Source organism: Saccopteryx bilineata, chromosome 1 (assembly GCF_036850765.1).
Source record: "Saccopteryx bilineata isolate mSacBil1 chromosome 1, mSacBil1_pri_phased_curated, whole genome shotgun sequence".
NCBI classification, from domain to species: Eukaryota; Metazoa; Chordata; class Mammalia; order Chiroptera; family Emballonuridae; genus Saccopteryx; species Saccopteryx bilineata.
In genome coordinates this window covers 8,987,028-9,006,990 of record NC_089490.1, presented here as the reverse complement: position 1 = coordinate 9,006,990, position 19,963 = coordinate 8,987,028, and the positions used below count along the sequence as shown (strand labels likewise).

The 19,963-nt window shown below is 36.6% G+C and overlaps 1 protein-coding gene across 20 annotated transcripts in view; it reads right to left on the bottom strand.

Moving 5' to 3' along the window:
• Positions 1 to 19,963, bottom strand: part of LOC136322824 (E3 ubiquitin-protein ligase TRIM39-like) — a 243,055-nt gene that overhangs the window by 64,152 nt on the left and 158,940 nt on the right. For 18 of the 20 annotated variants that reach the window (XM_066254733.1, XM_066254982.1, XM_066254775.1 and 15 more), the window contains 3 exons: positions 19,411 to 19,431; positions 16,472 to 16,492; positions 12,715 to 12,735 (listed from right to left, as the gene is read on the bottom strand). The exons of 1 other annotated variant lie outside the window; for it this stretch is intronic. In XM_066254733.1, coding sequence (XP_066110830.1) covers positions 12,715 to 12,735; positions 16,472 to 16,492; positions 19,411 to 19,431 — 63 coding nt within the window. The remainder of the gene's footprint in view (positions 1 to 12,714; positions 12,736 to 16,471; positions 16,493 to 19,410; positions 19,432 to 19,963) is intronic. One more of the 20 variants, XM_066254828.1, reaches the window with a different exon arrangement.

Genomic DNA, 19,963 nt, shown 5'->3' with positions numbered 1-19,963 from the left:
ATCAAACATTCAAAGAAGACTTGGTTCCTAGTATACTCAAAGTCTTCCAAAAAATTGAAGCTGAACCAACAATACCTCCACACACATTTTATGAGGCCAACATAACCCTCATACCAAAACTTGGCAAGGACAACACAAAGAAAGAAAGCTACAGACCAATATTTCTAACTAATACAGATGCTAAAATACTAAACAAAATACTAGCAAATCTAATACAACAACACATTAAGAAAATAATTCATCATGATCAAGTGGGATTCATCCCAGAATCACAAGGATAGTTCGAGATAGGTAAAACAGTTAACGTAATGCACCATATGAATAAAACAAAGAAAAAAATTATATGATCCTATCAATAGATGCGGAAAAGGCATTTGATAAAATACAACACCATTTTAAGTTTAAAAAACTCAACAAAATAGGTATAGAAGGAAAAGAACTCAACATAATAATGACCATTCATGATAAACCATCAGCTATCATCATATTAAATGGCATAAAACTGAGGACTTTCCCCTTATAATCAAGAACAAGACAAGGTTTTCCACTCTCTCCACTCTTATTCAAAATAGTGCTGGAAGTAATAGCCAGAGCAATCAGAGAAGAGAAAGAAATAAAAAGCATTCATATTGTGATAGAAGAAGTAAAAGTTTCACTGTTTGTAGATGATATAATCCTGTACATAGAAAACCCCAAAGACTCCACAAAAGGAATACTAGAAACAATAAACCAATACAGTAAGACCAGGATACAAAATTAATACACAAAAGTCTATTGCCTACATATATGCTAATGATGAAACATCACAAACTAAACTAGAAAAATTAATCGCCTTCAAGGTTGCAACAAAAAATAATATACCTAGGAATAACATAAAAAAATGTAGGCCCTGGCCGGTTGGCTCAGCGGTAGACCATCGGCCTGGCGTGTGGGGGACCCGGGTTCGATTCCTGGCCAGGGCACATAGGAGAAGCGCCCATTTGCTTCTCCACCCCCCCTCCTTCCTCTCTGTCTCTCTCTTCCCCTCTGCAGCCAAGGCTCCATTGGAGCAAAGATGGCCCGGGCGCTGGGGATGGCTCCTTGGCCTCTGCCCCAGGTGCTAGAGTGGCTCTGGTCGTGGCAGAGTGACGCCCCACAGGGGCAGAGCATTGCCCCCTGGTGGGAAGAGTGTCGACCCTGGTGAGTGTGCAGGGTGGACCCCGGGCGGGCGCATGCGGGAGTCTGTCTGACTGTCTATCCCTGTTTCCAGCTTCAGGAAAATACAAAAAAAAATGTAAAGGACCAATATTGAAAACTACAGAGCATTGTTAAGGGAAATCAAAAAAGATACAATGAAATGGAAAAATATTCTTTGCTTTGGATAGGAAGAATAAATATAGTCAAAATGAATATATTACCTAAACAATATACAAATTTAATGCAATTCCCATCAAAATTTCAATGTCCTTTTTTAAAGAAATAGAACAAAAAAATTATCACCTTTATATGCAATTATAAAACACCCCAAATAGCCAAAACAATCCTAAGAAAAAAGAACGAAGCTGAGGCATTATAATAGCTGACTTCAAATTATATTACAGAGCCATGATAATCAAAATAGTATGGTATTGGTGAAAAATAGACACTCCGCCCAATGGAACAGAATAGAAAGCCCAGAAATAAAATCAAATATATACGGTCAAATGATTTTTGATAAAGGGGCCAACAACACATAAAGGAGAAAAAGAAACCTCTTCAACAAATGTTGCTGGGAAAACTGGAAAGCCACATGCAAAGAATGAAACTCAACTACAATTTATCTCCCTGTATAAAAATTAATTCAAAATAAATCAAAGACCTAAAAATAATATCTGAAACAATAAAATACATAGAAGAAACAGTTACTAAACTCATGGACCTTGGTTATAAAGAGCACTTTATGAATTTGACTCCAAAGGCAAGGGAAGTGAAGGCAAAGATAAATGATGGGACTACATCAGACTAAGAAGTTTTTGCTCAGCAAGAGAAACTGAGAACAAAACAAACAGTCAACCAACTAAACGGAGATATTTTCAAACAACAGTTCAGATAAGGGCCTAATATCCAAAATATACAAAGAACTCATAAAACTCAACAACAAATAAACAATCTAATAAAATAATGGGAAGAGGACATGAACAGACACTTCTCCCAGGAAAAAATACAAATGGGCAACAGATACATGGAAAAATGTTCATCTTCATTAGCTATTAGAGAAATACAAATCAAAACTACAATGAGATACCACCTCACAGCTGTTAGATTCACTATTACAACAAGACAGGTAATAACAAGTGTTGGAAAGGTTGTGGAGAAAAAGGAACCCTCATTCACTGTTGGTGGGAATGTAAAGTAGTACAACCATTATGGAAGAAAGTATGGTGGTTCCTCAAATAACTAAAAATAAAACTACCACATGACCCAGCAATCCCTCTACTGGGTATATATCTCCCAAACTCAAAAACATTGGTACGTAAAGACACATGCTTCCCTATGTTCATAGCAGCATTGTTCACAGTGGCCAAGACATGGAAACAACCAAAAAGCCCTTCAATGTAAGACTGGATAAGGAAGAAGTGGTACATATATACTATGGAATACTACTCAGCCATAGGAACTGATGACATTGGCTAATGTAAGGCACTTGGATAAATAGGCTTGAAATGTCAAAAGCAAAAATAAACCAGATATTTTCAAATGGATCAGGAATAAAGGAATACCAGTAATTTTTATCTATTCTTTCTTTACATTTCTCTGAAAAAAAAAAAAAGGTCAATGTCAATTTAATGGGAACAACTACAAAGAGAATTAAAATTTACTGATATATTCAAATTTAGAATTAACCTGACCACAGTCCAGATGAACACACACACACACACACACACACTCACACACACACACACACACACACACACAAATCACCCCACCATAGGCACACATACTCCCTGGCTCAGAGCTCACTACTGTGTACAGGTGAACTGCAGTATAAAGAAAGGTGAAAAATAAAGTTAATTTAGTAAAATAATATACAATTTTAAAACTATTATTCTTTCTGGTTAATTTAAAAAGTAATTGTTTTTCTGGAAATATTTAATTTATTACTATTTTATAGAGAAGTGGTGGGAGGCAGGAGCAAAGCATATGTATGCACAGCTATGTCACTTTAGTTGTATGTAGTTGTTCTGGGTGCCATGTCCTGGGGAGCCCAGGATCAAACTGGCAACTTCAGTGTTCCTGTTCCACACACTATCCACTGAGTGACCACTGGCCAGGCTAAAACTATACTTGGTCTATTTGAAATATTTATGTTCCTATAATTCAGTTTGTGAGCTTAATATAGTCATTGGATGCCTTAAACCCATCAGTGAGTGTTACTGCTTTGGCAGTGACATCATGCAGAGTGGGCACCAAACTGTGGAAGGATCACTGACACACAGCTCCTCCAAGTGACACAGATTCAGAAGTCTGGGGGCTACATTCTCCATGTTATTTTCCACAGATTGATTTTTACACATAATATGTTTGATTTTCTGTTTTATCACATTCCTGAGTAAAGAATATCTCAATACTTATGGGTGTTGATTTCAAGAGGGACAAAAGACTTGGATGCTCTGAAGGAGATTCTGTTCTCACTGGACTTTACTTTTGCACCTTTGTCTTAACTGAGAATCAAATACTGAAGCACAGGCACATGATACAGTATTTCTGCACTCTGTAAAGAATTTGTAACACAAGCGTTCCACCCGATAATGGTTCTTTCTGCCACGTGCACAAGTCTCGTCTATTCCATGAATAAAATATATACCTTGAAAATCCATTGCCTTGATATCAGTACTACTTTGAAATACCACATGACATTTGGAGAAATAAATATTTAAAATAATTAACAGGGTAATAGAAGGATACGTGACTGGTGTGTTATAGAATTGTGCATCTGAGACCTGCACACTTACTTTTATTAATCAAGGTCACTCCAAGAATTTCAATGAAACATTAAAAAAACCTTAAATAGGAGAAATGAAGCATATTTACAAAATTTTGTAAAATTTGAAAAACAGTTATTTGTTATTTTTAATAGAATTATCTTTTATTCTTTTTCAGTCTATGTGAACCACTCTGATATATTTGTCAAAATTAAGGTCTTTGGATGTTTTTTTATATGTATGTCTTCCATTCTAATTGCAGTACCTTCAATGTACAAAGTTTCTACAACAATTGTATAAAGGTTACTGAAAGACTGCTCATATTGGTAAGACCAGGTTAGGTTCTTATGTGCATCTATTCACATTCTTGTCCACCTATTAATTTTAAGTCTTATGGTATCTGAGTGTCTGTTTTAATTAGCGTTGAATGAAGCTAATTCAATCAGATGAAGGGAAAGGAATGACAGTGAGGGAGGTTCTGATCACATGACCTGAGCTGTCTTTGGAGGAAACTTACATCTTCCAAATTTAAAGGTACCTACACTTTCAAATATCTTTTTGATAAAATTAATTTGAAAGGCTCTAATTTCCTGATGCAACAAAAAAACAATTGGAGGAGTAATAATGGGAGAAACTGAACAGAAATGAAGACCGGATGTCTGAGTTGGAACACCAAGATACTGAAATGATAATATGATGGTCATTCAGAGGAAGACAGTGGTGTAAGGGAGAGATGAGTAAATGACAGGGGAGGAGGTTATTGGTACTGACTTTTCTGCTCTTCACTCTCAGGTGAAAGGGAAAAGGAAAAAATAAAGAACGCATTCCAATTTCTGGTAGAAGGAAGAACAGAAATGGGTTCCTTTCATAGTTCACTTTGGAGCACACATGGACCCATGTCTGTTATAGTAGAAACCCTGAGGTTCCAAAAGACACTTCACCCATTGGAGGCAATGCTGTGATCCCTCCCCTGTTCCTTGTGCACAAGCAACTAAATCAGTAAATAAAATGATGAGGGTGTTAGGTCAGAAATTTTGGATGTACAATAGTAAGTGTTCTCATGTCAGGGAACTATCACATTTTTCAGATAAAAAACAAACATATTCACATAGGGAACAGGGCTGTACCAGCAATGATAAAGTGAACATTAAAGGAAGCATTCATGATAAACCTGGGTTTGTGCACTAGTATTATAAAATCTGCTTTATACATTACAGATATATATATATATATATATATATATATATATATATATATACCATTCCCAAGAAAAAAATAATTGGGACAATCTAAAACTCAAGTATTGGAGTGGGACCTGAAGATGCCAGTGGAGAAGGCGGATGCACAGACTCCCAGCTCACACCACCAAACTGGATTACAAACTAATTTAGGAACAATCAGCTTGAAAAACCAACTCTGGACTACAAGAACTTTTCTCAAAAACCAAGGAGCAAAGAAGAAACCACAACAAACCTGGTAGAGAGCGCCTGAATCTCCCCTGCTTACAGGAATGGGGTGTGTGTGTGAGGCTGAGAGCCCAGAAGGGCTCTCATTCCAGGAAAAAGGGCAGAAAATAATTCTCATAGCCACTTGCCTGGCAAACAGGGAACGAGGTGTGTTGAAAGGGTCGGCTTGTCATCCAAAAAGAAAGGGGAGAGAGAGAGACAGACGGTGAAGGGCAGAAAAATGCAGGGAACGACCTGAGAAACTGACTCATTCAGGGCTGGAGGCGGCCATAGTTGGGGGAGAGGCTGATCCTAATACAAAAGAAAAGACTAAAGTGATTCCAGGTCATAGATCTTCAGACATCTCTCCAGCTCCAATCAGCACAACAAGACACAGCTGAAAACAAGAAGTGGGGAGAATGGGCAGTAACTCAGGTCTTCATGGAGATCTGAGATATACCTCCCCCTACTGAAGTTGAGAAAACACCCTTCCCACAGGGAGAGTAACTAGCAGAAGAGGCCTTCAGAGTCACAAATTACACCCAAATCATTCCTGGATACAGTCCCCTGCTAATATTAGTAAACAAGACTATTACCTGGTAAGAAAACAAACAAATTGAGACTTCAAAGCTGCCCAAATTCAAACGTGGATTACAAATAATAGCTGATGACAATCCAAGAAGACCTAGAAATAACACAATTAAGAACTGGAGGGGACCTGGCTGGTTGGCTCAGTGGTAGAGCGTCGCCCCTGGTGGGTGTGCCTTGTGGAACCCGGTTGGGCGCATGCGGGAGTTTGTCTGACTGTCTCTCCCCGTTTCTAGCTTCATAAAAATACAAAAAAAAAAAAAAGAAAGCTGGAGGCAGAGAACACCAAGCCTAGACTCAACCAGCTCTACAAACAAAACACCCCAAAACACAGACATAATTAGAAGACAGAGAAGTGCAATCCCAATGAAACCTCAAGAGAAACCTCCAGGAATTGAAATGAGTGATATGGAAATAACCAAACTTCTAATGTGGAGTCCAAAATAATGATTGTAAGGATGCTTAGGGTTCTTAGAACAACAATGGATAGTCATTATGAATACCTAAATAAACAAATAGCAAGTATAAAAAAGGATATTGAAATATTAAAAAAGAATCATTTGTAGATGACAAATACAATATCAGAAATGAAGACCACAATGGAAGAAATTTAAAACAGAATGGATGAAGCTAAGGATCAAATCAGTGAGTTGGAGGACAAGTGAAATGAAGGCATAAAAGCAGAGAAGAAAAAAGAAAAGAGACTAGAATGTCTAAGGAAAGTCTTAGAGAGCTCTGTGAAAACATGAAGAGAAATAACATCTGCATCATAGGGGTTCCTGAAGAAGAAGAGAAAGAAAAAAGGATAGAGACTTTGCTCAAGCATATCATAGCTGAAAACTTCCCTAAATTAATGCAGGAGAAACTCTCACAAGTTCAAAAAGCAAAGAGAACTCCATTAAAGAGAAACTCAAAGAAATCTACACCAAGACATATCATAATTAAAATACTAAAGCCAAGTGATAAAGAGAAAATATTAAAAGCTGCTAGAGAAAAAAAGGCTATCACCTTCAGAGGAGCCCCCATAAGGATGACATCAGACTTCTAAACAGAATCACTTGAGACCAGAAGGTAATGGCAAGAAATATTCAAAGTAATGCAGAACAAGAACCTACAACCAAGATTACTTTATCCAGCAAGGCTATCATTTAAAATTGAAGGAGAAATAAAAACCTTTCCAGACCAAAGAAAAACAAACAAAAAAAACCCCCGTAAGACAAAAAAACACTCAAGGAATTCATTAAAACTAAAAAAATGGTGCAGAAAATGTTAAGGGGCCTGTTGTAAACAGATCAAAATGGGAAAAGAATATAGCAAAAAAGAAATACAACTTTAAAAAATAAAATGGCAATAAACAACTACATATCAATAAAAAACCTGAAATGTAAATGGATTAAATGACCCAATCAAAAGATATAGGGTAGCTGCATGGATAAGAAAACAGGACCTGTACATATGCTGTCTACAGGAGACACACCTTAAAATCAAAGATGCACATAGACTGAAGGTAAAAAGATGAAAAAAATATTTCATGCAAATGGAAATAAAAAAATCTGGAGTAGCAATACTTATATCAGACAAAATGAACTTTAAAATAAGGAGTATAGTAAGAGATGAAGAGGCCACTATATAATGATAAAGGGAGCAATCCATCAGGAAGATATAACTATTATAAATATCTAGGCACCTGATATAGGAGCACCTAAATATATAAAGCAGACTTTGATAGATACAAAGGCTGAGATCAACAGCAATACTATAATAGTAGGGGATTTCAATACCCCACTAACATCACTACATAGATCCTCAAGAAAAAAAATTAACAAAGAAACAGCAGACTTAAAGGACACATTAGATCATCTCGATTTAACAGATATCTTCAGAACCATTCACCCTAAAGCAGCAGAATATACATTCTTTTCAAGTGCACATTGTACATTCTCTAGGATAGACCACATGTTAGGCCACAAAAGTGATATCAAAAATATTTAAGAAGATTGAAATCATATCAAGAACTTTCTCTGATCACAGTGGCATGAAACAAAATGAACCACAATAGAAAAGCTCAAAAATTCTCAAACATATGAAAATTAAATAGCAGGTTGTTATATAACAAACAGATTAAGAATGAGATCAAAGGAGAAATTAAGAAATTTGTAGAAACAAATGATAATGAACATACAACATGCCAAAATTTCTGGGACACAGCAAAGGCAGTACTGAGAGGAAAGTTCATAGCTCTACAGGCACAGTTTAAGAAGTAGAAAATGCTCAAATAAACAAATTAACCCTGCATCTAAAAGAACTAGAAAAAGATAAGCAGTAAACTGAAATGTAGTAGAAGGAAGGAAATAATAAAGATCAGAGCAGAAATAAATGACATAGAAGCTAAAGAAACAATACAGAGGATCAATGAAACCAGGAGCTGGTTCTTTGAAAAGGTAAACATGATCGATGAACCTTTAACTAGACTCATCAAAAAAAAAAAAAAAAAAGAGAGGACTCAAATAAATAAAATTAGAAATCAGAGTGAAGAAATAAAAACTGACACAACAGAAATACAAAACACTGTAAGAAAATACTATGAAGAACTGTATGCCAAAAAACTAGACAACCTACATGAAATGGACAAATTCCTTGAAACATACAATGTTCTAAAAATCAATCTGGAAGAATCAGAAAACCTAACAGACTGATTACACCAAATGAGATGGAAACAGTTATCAAAAAACTCCTAACAAAGAAAAGTCTGGGGCCTGATGGCTTCACAATTGAATTCTATCAAATATTCAAAGAAGAACTAACTCCTATCCTTCTCAAGCTATTTTAATAAGTTTAAGAGGAAGAAAGACTTCCAAGCTCCTTTTATGAGCCAAGCATAATTCTGATTCCAAAACCAGGCAAAGACAACACAAAGAAAAGAAAATTATAGGCCAATATCCTTGATGAATATAGATGCTAAAATCCTCAACAAAATAGTAGCAAACTGGATCCAAAAATATATGGAAAAAATCATACACCATGATCAAGTGGGATTTAATCTGGGGAGGCAAGTCTGGTACAATATTCACAAATCAATTAATGTGATTCACCACATAAACAAAAGGAAGGAGAAAAACCACATGATAATTTCAATAGATGCAAAAAAGCATTTGATAAAATTCAGCACCCATTCATGATCAAAACTTTCAACAAAGTGGGAATACAGGGAACATACCTCAACATGATAAAAGCCAGCTATGACAAACACACAGCCAACATCATATTCAATGGGCAAAAATTAAAAGCAATCCCCTTAAGAACAGGAACAAGGCAGCAGTGCCCCTTTCTTCATTCTTATTCAATATAGTCCTGGAAGTCCTAGTCACAGCAATCAGACAGGAAGAAGAAATAAAAGGCATTCAAGTTGGGAACGAAGAAGTAAAAGTATCATTATTTGCATATGATATGATATTGTATATAGAAAATCTTAAAGTCTCAGTCAAAAAACTACTGGAGTTGATAAATGAATTCAGCAAAGTGGCAGGATATAAAATTAATACTCAGAAATCAGAGGCATTTTTATACACCAACAATGAACAGTCAGAAAGAGAAATTAAGGAAAGAGTCTGCTTCACTATGACAACCAAAAAAATAAAGTTCCAAGGAGTTAATTTAACCAAGGAGACTAAAGACTTGTACTCGGAAAATTATAAAACATTGATAAGAGAAATCAAGAAAGATACAAACAAGTGGAAGCATACACTGTGTTCATGGTTAGGAAGAATAAACATAATCAAAATGTTTATATTATCCAAAGCAATCTATAAATTAAATGCAATACCAATTAAAATACCTAAAAACATAGATCACATATTCCAAAAATTTATATGGAACCAAAAAAGAACATGAATAGACTCAGCAATCTTAAAAAAATAAAAGAATAATGTGGGAAGTATTACACTTCCTGATATCAAGTTATACTGCAAGGCCAGTGTACTCAAAACAGCCTGGCACTGGCATAAGAACAGGCACATAGATCAATGGAACAGAGCAGAGAACCCAGAAATAAACCCACAGCTCTATCGTCAGCTGATATTAGACAAAGGAGGTAAGGGCATTAAGTGGAGTAAAGACAGTCTCTTTAATAAATGGTGTTGGGATAATTGGACAGCTACCTGTAAAAGAATGAAACTAGACCACCAACTTACACAATTTACAAAAAGAAACTCAAAATGGAAAAAGGATTTAAATGTAAGCTGTGAAGCCATGGGCATCTTAAAAGAAAACATAGGCAGTAAGCTCTCCGAAATCTCTTGCAGCAATATATTTGCTGATTTATCTGCACGGGTAAGTGAATAAAAGACAGGATAAACAAATGGGACTATATCAAACTAAAAAGCTTCTGCACAGCTAAAGACAATAAGAACCGAATAAAAAGACAATCTACTCAATGAGAGAACTTATATTTGACAATACTTCTGATACGATGTTAGTAATCAAAATATATAAAGAACTTGTAAATCTCAACACCAGGAAGACAAACAATGCAATCAAAAAATGGGTAAAAGAAATGAATAGACACTTCTCCAAAGAGGACATACAAATGGCCGATAGGGATATGAAAATATGCTCAACATCACTAATCATTAGAGAAATGCAAATTAAAACCCACATGAGATATCACCTCACACCAGTCAGAATGGCACTCATCAATAAAACAGCACAGAATAAGTGTTGGCAAGTATGTGGAGCAAAGAGAACCCTCCTACACTGCTGGTGGGAATACAGACTGGTGAGGATACTGTGAAAAACAGTATGGAGATTTCTCAAAAAATTAAAAATTGAACTGCTTTTTGACCCAGCTATCCCATTTTTAAGAATATACCCTAAGAACACAATAGAAGTTTCCTAAAGGAAAAAATGCACCACCATTTTTATGACAGCATTGTTCACAATAGCGAAGATCTGGAAACAGTCCAAGTGTCAGTCAGTGGACGAGTGGATTAAAAAGCTTTGGTACATATATACTGTGGAATACTACTCAGGCATAAGAAATGATGACATCGGATCATTACTAAAACATGGACCTTAATAACATTATATGGAGTAAAATTAAATCAGAAAAAACTAAAAATTATATGAATCCATATTTAGATGGGAGATAATAATGAGACTCAGAGACATGGACAAGAATGAGATGGTAACGATGAGGGGGGATGAGGGGGAGGGGTGAGGGAGGAGAAAGAGGGGGTGTGGGGAGGGGTGAGTCACAAAGAAAATAGATAGAGGTGACGAAAGGACGAAAGACAATCTGAATTTGGGTGAGGGGTATGCAACATAATCATAGGTCAAAATAATCTGGAGATCTTTTCTCTGAACATATGTACCCTGATTTATCAATGTCACTGCATTAAAATGAATAATAAAAATAATTGGAATTATGATTAGGAAAAGACAATATTAAGCTTTGAATGATGAAATTTTCTTCTTTTTAAAGTATTGCAGTAATAATAATTCTTGCACCCTTCACAAAACAGGTACAGGTCAGAGACAGTTCACTTTTCCACTTTCACTACAACATGTCATCCTTTTGAAAATTGTGTATTTTTTTTGAAAATTGTATATTTTTAAGTGCACTTTTTCATTTGATACTGGTGTCAAAACAAAAGTGAAGAATAAAAAATGGGCATGGTTGGATATTTTTAAAGTCCAGAAAAAATTATGTAAAATATTTAGTTAACTTGGAACACCTGGGTCATATAATCAACGACAGTGGAAGAGGGACGCCCCACTCTCTCACATCTGACCAGTGAATGATATCAGGTATTTATCATGACACCAGCTTTGAAAAGACAGTGAAGAGAGACACTGAATGCAAAAAGTTTAGATATTTTTTTCTCAGGATTAGCATAAGTATTAATTTCATAGCAATGGGACGTCAAACTTGGAATACTTGACAGAGGTCTTAAGTTTGAATATTTTTCAGAAATACATAATTTATATTAATATACATATACATGCTAATATAAAACTGTGACATATGTAAACATTAAGATTCTCATATCCATCACCTTAACACCTTCATCTCACCAATGTCTTACTGAAACTGAGTCAATTTACTGCAAGACTGAAGCCACCAATATTTACAGAGAAATGATTTCGTAAAGTAAAAGAGAAGGAAGGAGAAAGAATGGAAGGTAGGAAAGAGAAATGGACAGAGTTCCAAATAAAAAAAATACTTTCTCAAAATCAAGTAGGGGGAGACCCTGGCCAATTGGCTCAGCAGTAGAGCATTGGCCCGGTATGTGGAAGTCAGGGTTCCATTCCCAGCCAGGGCACACAGGAGAAGAGCTCATCTGCTTCTCCACCCTTCCCCCTCTCCTTTCTTTCTGTCTCTCTCTTCCCCTCCCAAAGCCAAGGCTCCACTGGAGCAAAGTTGGCCCGGGTGCTGAGGATGGCTTCATGGCCTCCTCCTCAGGCACTAGAATGGCTCGAATTGCAGCAGAGCATTGGTACGTATGGGCAGAGCATCACTTCCTGGTGGGCATGCCGGGTGGATCCCAGTAGGGCACATGCGGGAGTCTCACTGTCTCCCCGCTTCTCACTTTGGAAAAAAAATCAACTAGGGGACAGTGGACATCTAGGAAGAAGACAGTACAATAGAAGGTACTTTGATAAAAAGGACAGCAATGTCAAAGCTTAAAATAAACCAGATGTTTTCAATTGGATCAAGACTAAAGAAATATCAGTTATTTTACCTATTTTTTTCTTTACTTCGTCTGAAAAACAAAAAAAAAACATTCAATGTCAATTTCATCAGAAACAACCACAAAGAGAATTCAAATTTACTGATTAATATAAATTTAAATTTAACCTCATCACATTTCATATGAACACACAAACACACAGCAAATCACACATGCCACCCCTACGCACAACTGCACATGAGCTCAGAGCTCACTATTGTTCACATTATACTATAGTAAATAAAAAGGTTGAACAGGGAGTTAGTTTAGTAAAATATTATAAAATTTAGAAAAAAATGGTTTTTCTGTTTAACTTATTAAAAATTGTTATTTTTCAAAGACTTAATAATTGCCTGACCAGGTGGTGGTGCAGTAGATAGAGTGTCAGACTGGGATGCAGAAGGACCCAGGTTTGAAGTTGTCAAGCTTGAGCGTGGGATCTCTGGCTTGAGCAAAAGCTCACCAGCTTGGACCCAAGGTCGCTGTCTTGAGCAAGAGGGTTACTTGGTCTGCTAAAGCCCCACGGTCAAGGCACATATGAGAAAGCAATCAATGAACAACTAAGGTGTCACAGCAAAAAACTGATGATTGATACTTCTCATCTCTCTCCATTCCTGTCTATCTGTCCCTATCTACACCTCTCTCTGTCTCTGTAAAAAAAAAAAGTTTTTAAAAAAGATTTAATTTGTTACTATGACATAGAGGAGAGGAGTGAGGGAAGTATGTGCACTCATAGCTGCTTCACTTTAGCTGTAGCTGCTGCCCTGTGTGCTGTGTCCGGGCAAGTCCAGGGTCGAACTGGCCACATCAGTGTTCCAGGTCCAACTCTGACCACAGGGCCACCACAGGGTAGGCTGAAAGTATTCTGGGTCTATTTGAAATACTTATGTTTTTGTTACTCTGTCTGTTAACTTTAGTATGGTCACTGGATGCTTTTATATATGCAGCAGTGAGTCTCACTGCTATGGCAGCGACATGGTGCAGTGGCCACCACACTGTGGAAGGAGCACTGACACACAGCTCCTCCCAGTGACACAGGCTCAGGGGTCTGGGAGCTGCATCCTCAATGTTGTTGTTCATGGATTAGTTGTTAACCACACTACATTCTATTTTACTCATTCCTGAATTAAGAATATCTTAATACTCATGGGGGCTGAATTGAGGGGAGGGACATGACTGGGATACTCTGATGGAGATTCTGTTTCTCCCTTGACTTTATGTTGCCTCTCTGTTACGGAGAAACAAATTTCCAAGCACACACACAGACAGAATTTCTACACACGGTAAAGAAGAGGGAGCTAAGGTGTTCCATCTGCTATTGGTTGTTTCTGTCACGTGGTGAAGTCTCGTCTACTCCATGAATAAAGAATATACCTTGAAAATCCATTTCACTGAAATCATCAATACAATTAGAAAAATACCATGGGACATATGGCAACACAAAGATTTAAAATAAAGAAAAGAGTGACGAATACATGACTGGGGTGGTGAACACCTTGTCATGTACAGAAGAGATGTTATACAATTCAGCATTGCAACCTGCATGGTTTTATTAAGCAAAGTGCACCGCAATAAATTCAATAAATCATTAAAAGACCCTTTATATAGAAAAAAAGAATATTTAAGACATTCTGTAAAATTTTAAAATATTTATTAGATATATTTTAATAAAATTTTTTGAGTTCTTTTCACTCTATATGGTCAACTATAATGTATCTGTTATGTTAAAAATGATCTTTGCATGAATTTATATATATAAATGGTCTTTGCATGCATATATATATATATATGCAAACATATGTAAGTGTTCAATTCTAATTTCAGAACCTACACTGTATAAATTTGAAACAACCACTGTACAACACTTACTGAAAGACTGCTCGCACATGTTATTAAAGCATTAGGTTCCCATGTGCGTCTACTCACAATGTTCTTGTCCACCTATTTATTCTCGAACTTAGTGTTTCTGAGCGTCTGTTTTAACTCAGGGCTGAATGAAGCTGAGTGAATCAGATGAAGGGGAAGAAATGACAGTGAGGTTGGTTCTGTATCAAAAAGTGGAGCTGTTCTTGGAGAAAACTTACAGCCAAAATATTCAAAAGTTCCTACATTTCCATATGTTATTGGTAAAATTAATTTGACAGAAAGGCTCTGCTTCCCTGATGCAACAACAAGAGAAATGGAGGGATGATAATGGGAGAAACTGAACAACTTGTGAAGACGGAGAATCAGAGTTGGGAGGACAAGATGCTGAGATAGTAGCGAGAAGGTCACTGAGAGTGACGACAACAGTGTAAGGAGGAGATGAAAGAATAACAGGTGGTGGAGGTTATCGGTACTGACCTTTCTGCTGTTCACTCTCAGGTGAAAGGGAAAAGGAAGAAATAAAGAAAGTATTTCAAGTGAAAACAGACTGTCTGGTAGAAAGGGGAGCAGAAACAGGTCCCCACTGGTTGTTCACTCTGGTGTCCACATGGACCCATGTCTGTGAAAGTAGGAAACCTGAGGTTCTGAAGGACACCTCACCCATTGAAGGCAATGCTGTGTTCCCCCCCTGTTTTGTGCACAAGAAACTAAATCAGAAAATAAAAGTTTGAGGGAGTTAGGTCAGAGATTCAAAGATCTGCAATACTAAGCATTCTCATGTCAGAGGACTATCACCTTTTTCAGATAAAAAAAAACAAATGTATTCACATGAGGGATGGGACTTCACCAGGGATGAGGAAGTGTACAGTAGAGGCCCCCATCTCGACACAACCGATTTTAGGTCACTAGTCATATAAACATTACTCTGTACTTTGGAGGGATATGTTCTTAAGGAACATTCCTAAGAAAAAAAAAATATTTTTAACGGTTTAGAAAAACACAATATTAAGCTTTGAATGATGAAGTTGTCTTTTTTTTTTGAATCATTTCAATATTATGTTTTTGTACCTTATATAAAAGGTAAGGTCAGAGATGTATAACTTTTCCACTTGCCTTAAGAGTCTTTATCGTTCTGCAAATTCTCTATTTTTAAGTGCTGTTAGTCACTTGCTAACGGTGTCAACATAATATGAACGAATAAAATACGTGCATGCTCAGAAATATTTAAAAGCCAAAAAAAATTACATAAAATATTTAAATACTCTGAAACTCCTGGGTCCTATGATCAAGGGCTGTGAAAGAGGGATGTCCCACTCTGTCACATCTGATGAATGAATGAATTAAGGTATTTATCATCATACAGGCTGTGAAAAGACAGTGGACAGAGACACTTAAAAGATTTAAGATTGGAGTCTTTCCTTTCAAGGGTTTAGGAAGAATTAATTGCATAATAATGAGCTCTATATCTTAGAATACTTGACAGAGGTCTTAAGTTTGAATATTTTTCAGAAATACATAATATATGTTTACACACCCACACTAATATAAACCTGTAATATATGTATATATTAAAAATCATGATTATGTCAACTGAATACCCTTCATCTCAGCAATGTCTTAATGAAAGTGTGATGATTTCCTGTAAGACAGAGCAGCCAATGTTTACAGGGAAATATTTGTGTAAAATGAGAAAAGAGGGAATGGGAAAGGATGGAAGGTAGGAAACAGAAATGGAGCCACAAATGGGAGAAGCGCTGTATCAGAATCGAGGGGAGACAGTGGACATCTAGGAGGGGACAGACCAAGAAAAAGCAGTTGGATAAAAAGCCCAGAAATGACAAAGAGAAAAATAAACCAAATGTTTTCAAGTGGATCCAGAGTAAAAGAATATCAGTAATTTTACCATATTTCTTCATGAATTCTCCTGAAAAACAACAACAAAATATTAATGTCATTTTTATGAGAAAAGAACACAAAGAGAATTCAAATTTACTGATAAATTCAAATTTATAATTAGGTTAATTTCAGATGAACACGCACACACAAATCACACACACCACCCTCCCCCAAAACAGACTCCTACACAATAGCTCAGAGCTCACTATTGTGCACAGGTGTTCTATGTAAGCAAAAATGTGGAAAAGGGAGTTATTGTAAAGAAATAATATAACATTTAAAAAATATTAAAATCTTTGTTTTATTTATAAAATAATTGTGTTTTTTAAAATATATTTTATATTAATAGTACAAAGAGAAAAGGTGAGAGGAGGGAAGGAAGAGTGTGGACTCATGGCTGCTTCACTTCAGCTGTAGCTGCTGCCCTGGGTGCCGTGTCCGGGCAAGTCCAGGGTCAAACTGACAAACTCAGTGTCCCAGGTCCACGCTCTGTCCAGGGGCCACCACACAGTAGGCTGAAAGTATTCTTTGTCAATTTAAAATACTTATAATTCTGTTATTCTGTTTTTATATTAAGTATGGTCATTGGATGCTTTAAACACATCAGTGAGTCTCACTGCTGCGGCAGCGACATGGTGCAGAGTGGCCACCACACTGTGGAAGGAGCACTTACACACAGCTCCTCCCAGTGACACAGGGTCAGGTGTCTGGGGGCTGCGTCCTCCGTGTTTTTTTCCACGGGTTGATTTTTAATCACAGTGATTTGGGTTTCTGATTTAACTCATTCCTGAATAAAGCTTATCTTAATTCTCATGGGTGCTGAGTTCAGGACAGAGAAAGGATTTAGATTCTCTGACAGAGATTTTGTTCCTCACTGGACCTTACTGTGCCTTTCTCTTAACAAAGTAGCAAATATCCAAGCACACACACATGAGACAGGTTCTCTAAACTCTGTAAACCAGAGGCAGCGAAAGTCCTTTATCTGCTAATGGTTGTTACTGCCACGTGGACAAGTCTCGTCTATTCCATGAACAAAGAAAATACCTTGAAAATCCATTCCATTGAAATCACCATTATAATTATAAAAATACCATGTGACATGTGATGACATAAAGATTTAAAATAAATAAAAGATTGACAGAGGATCCGTGACTGGGGTGGGAACACATCACCACAGAAGGAGGAGGTGGGATAGAATTGTGTTCCTGAGACCTGCGTGCTTTTATCAACCAAGGTCACCCCAATAATTTCAATAAAACATTAAAAATCCTTTTAAAATAAGGAAAAAGAAGTATATTTATTCTATCTTAAAATTTTTTAAAATATTTATTCTGATTTTTTAATAAAATTATTCTTGATCATTTTCACTGTATGTGGACCACTATGATATATCTGTTATAATTAAAATGGTATTTATATATATATATATATATATATATATATATATACAAATTATATCCAGTTAGCATCAATGCTAATAGCCGTACCTTCACTGTACAAAGTTGCTACAACCTCTGTACAGCAGTTACTGAAAGACTGCTCGTAGGTAAACACAGGGTTAGGTTCTTAGGTGCTTCAATTCACAATGTTTTTGTCCACCAATTAATTCCCAACCTCATTGTGTCTGAGTGTGTGTTTTAACTCAGGCCTGAATGCAGCTAAGTCAATCACATGAAGGGGAAGAAATGACAGTGTGGGAAGTTGAGAATCAAATGACCTGAGCTGTCCTTGAAGAAAAATTACAATCAGAAACTTTAACTGTACCTAAACTTCCAGATATCTGATTGATACAATTTATGTGATAGAAGGTTGGTCTCTTTGATTGCAACAATAAGAAAAATGCAGGAGTAAAATGGGAGAATCGAATGCTGGGCCCCTTTCCTAGTTCACTCTGGAGCACACACTGACCTGTATCTGTGAAAGTAGGAACCGTAAGGTTTCAAAGGACAACTCACCCATCGGAAACAATATTATTTTCCCTCCCCTGTCCCTTGTGCACAAGAAAATAAGTCAGAAAATAAAACAATAAGGGTGTTAGGTCAGAAATTCTGGGATGTGCAATGCTAAGCATTCTACCGTCACTGAACTATCTCCTTTTTTAGTTAAAAAACAAACATATTCACATAGGAAACAGGACTGAGCCAGCAATGAGGAAATGTACAGTGGAGGCGCCCCGCTTGATACAACTGGTTTTATTACACTGGTCATATGACACCTGCTCTGTACATTTGTGTTTGACCATGGTGTCAGCATAATGCCAACGAATAAATACCGGGCATATTTGACTGATTTAAAGGAACACCTGGGTCATATGATCAAGGACAGTGGACGAGGGACACCCCACTCTCTCACATATGACCAGTGAATGATACAAGGCATTTATCATGACACAGGCTGTGAGAAAACAATGGACAGAGACACTAAATGCTGACAGTTTGGAGTGTTTTCTCTCAAGTGCTTGGGGAAGTATTAATTGCATAGTAATAGTCCCTCAAAGTTTGAATACTTGAGAGAGGTGTTAAGGTTGAATATATTCCAGAAGTACATATATATGTGTGTGTGTATATATATATACACATGCTAATATAGCCCTGTAACATATGTGTACATTAAAATTCTAGTATCAGTCATGTTAGTGCCGTTCATCTCACCAGTGACTTGGTAAAACTGTGACAATTTACTATAAGACAGCAGCCAATGTTTTCAGGGAAATAGTTGTGTAAAAGAAGAAAAGAAGGAAGGTGAAGGGTGGAACAAAGGAAATATAAATGGACAGACTCACAAAGGGGAGAAGTGCTGTCTCAGAATCAGGGTGTGGACAGTGGACATCTAGGAGGAGGACAGGCCAACGGAGGCACTTGGATAAAGAGGCCAGAAACATCAATGGGAGAAATAAACCAGAGGATTTCAAGTGGATCAAAACTATAGGAATATCAGTAATTTTACCTATCATTATGTTCATGTGTCCTGAAAAAGAAAGAAAAGCCTAATGTTAGTATTATGGGAAACAACCAAGAAGAGAATTATAATTTACAGATAAATTAAAATTAAAAATAGATTAATTTCAGATGAACACAGAAATACACATCAAATCACACATGCTCTCTTAAAACACACACCTACACAATAGATCAGAGCTCACTATTTTCTGCAGCTATTCTACAGAAAATAAAAAGGTTGAAAAGGGAGTAAATTTAGTAAAATAATATGTTTTAAAAAATATTAGTTTAGCTGTTTAATTTATAAATAATTGTTTTAATGACATTTTATTTGTTAATATTACATAGAGAAGAGATGAGAGGTGGGAGGGAAGCGTGTGGACTCAGAGCTACTTCACTGTAGCTGTAGCTGCTGCCCTGTGTGCCGTGTCCGGGCAAGTCCAGGGCCGAACTGGCCACCTCAGTGTCCTGGGTCCACGCTCTGTCCACGGGGTGACCACAGGCTAGGCTAAAAATATTCCTGGTCTATTTGAAATATTTATGTTTTTGTTTCTGTGTTT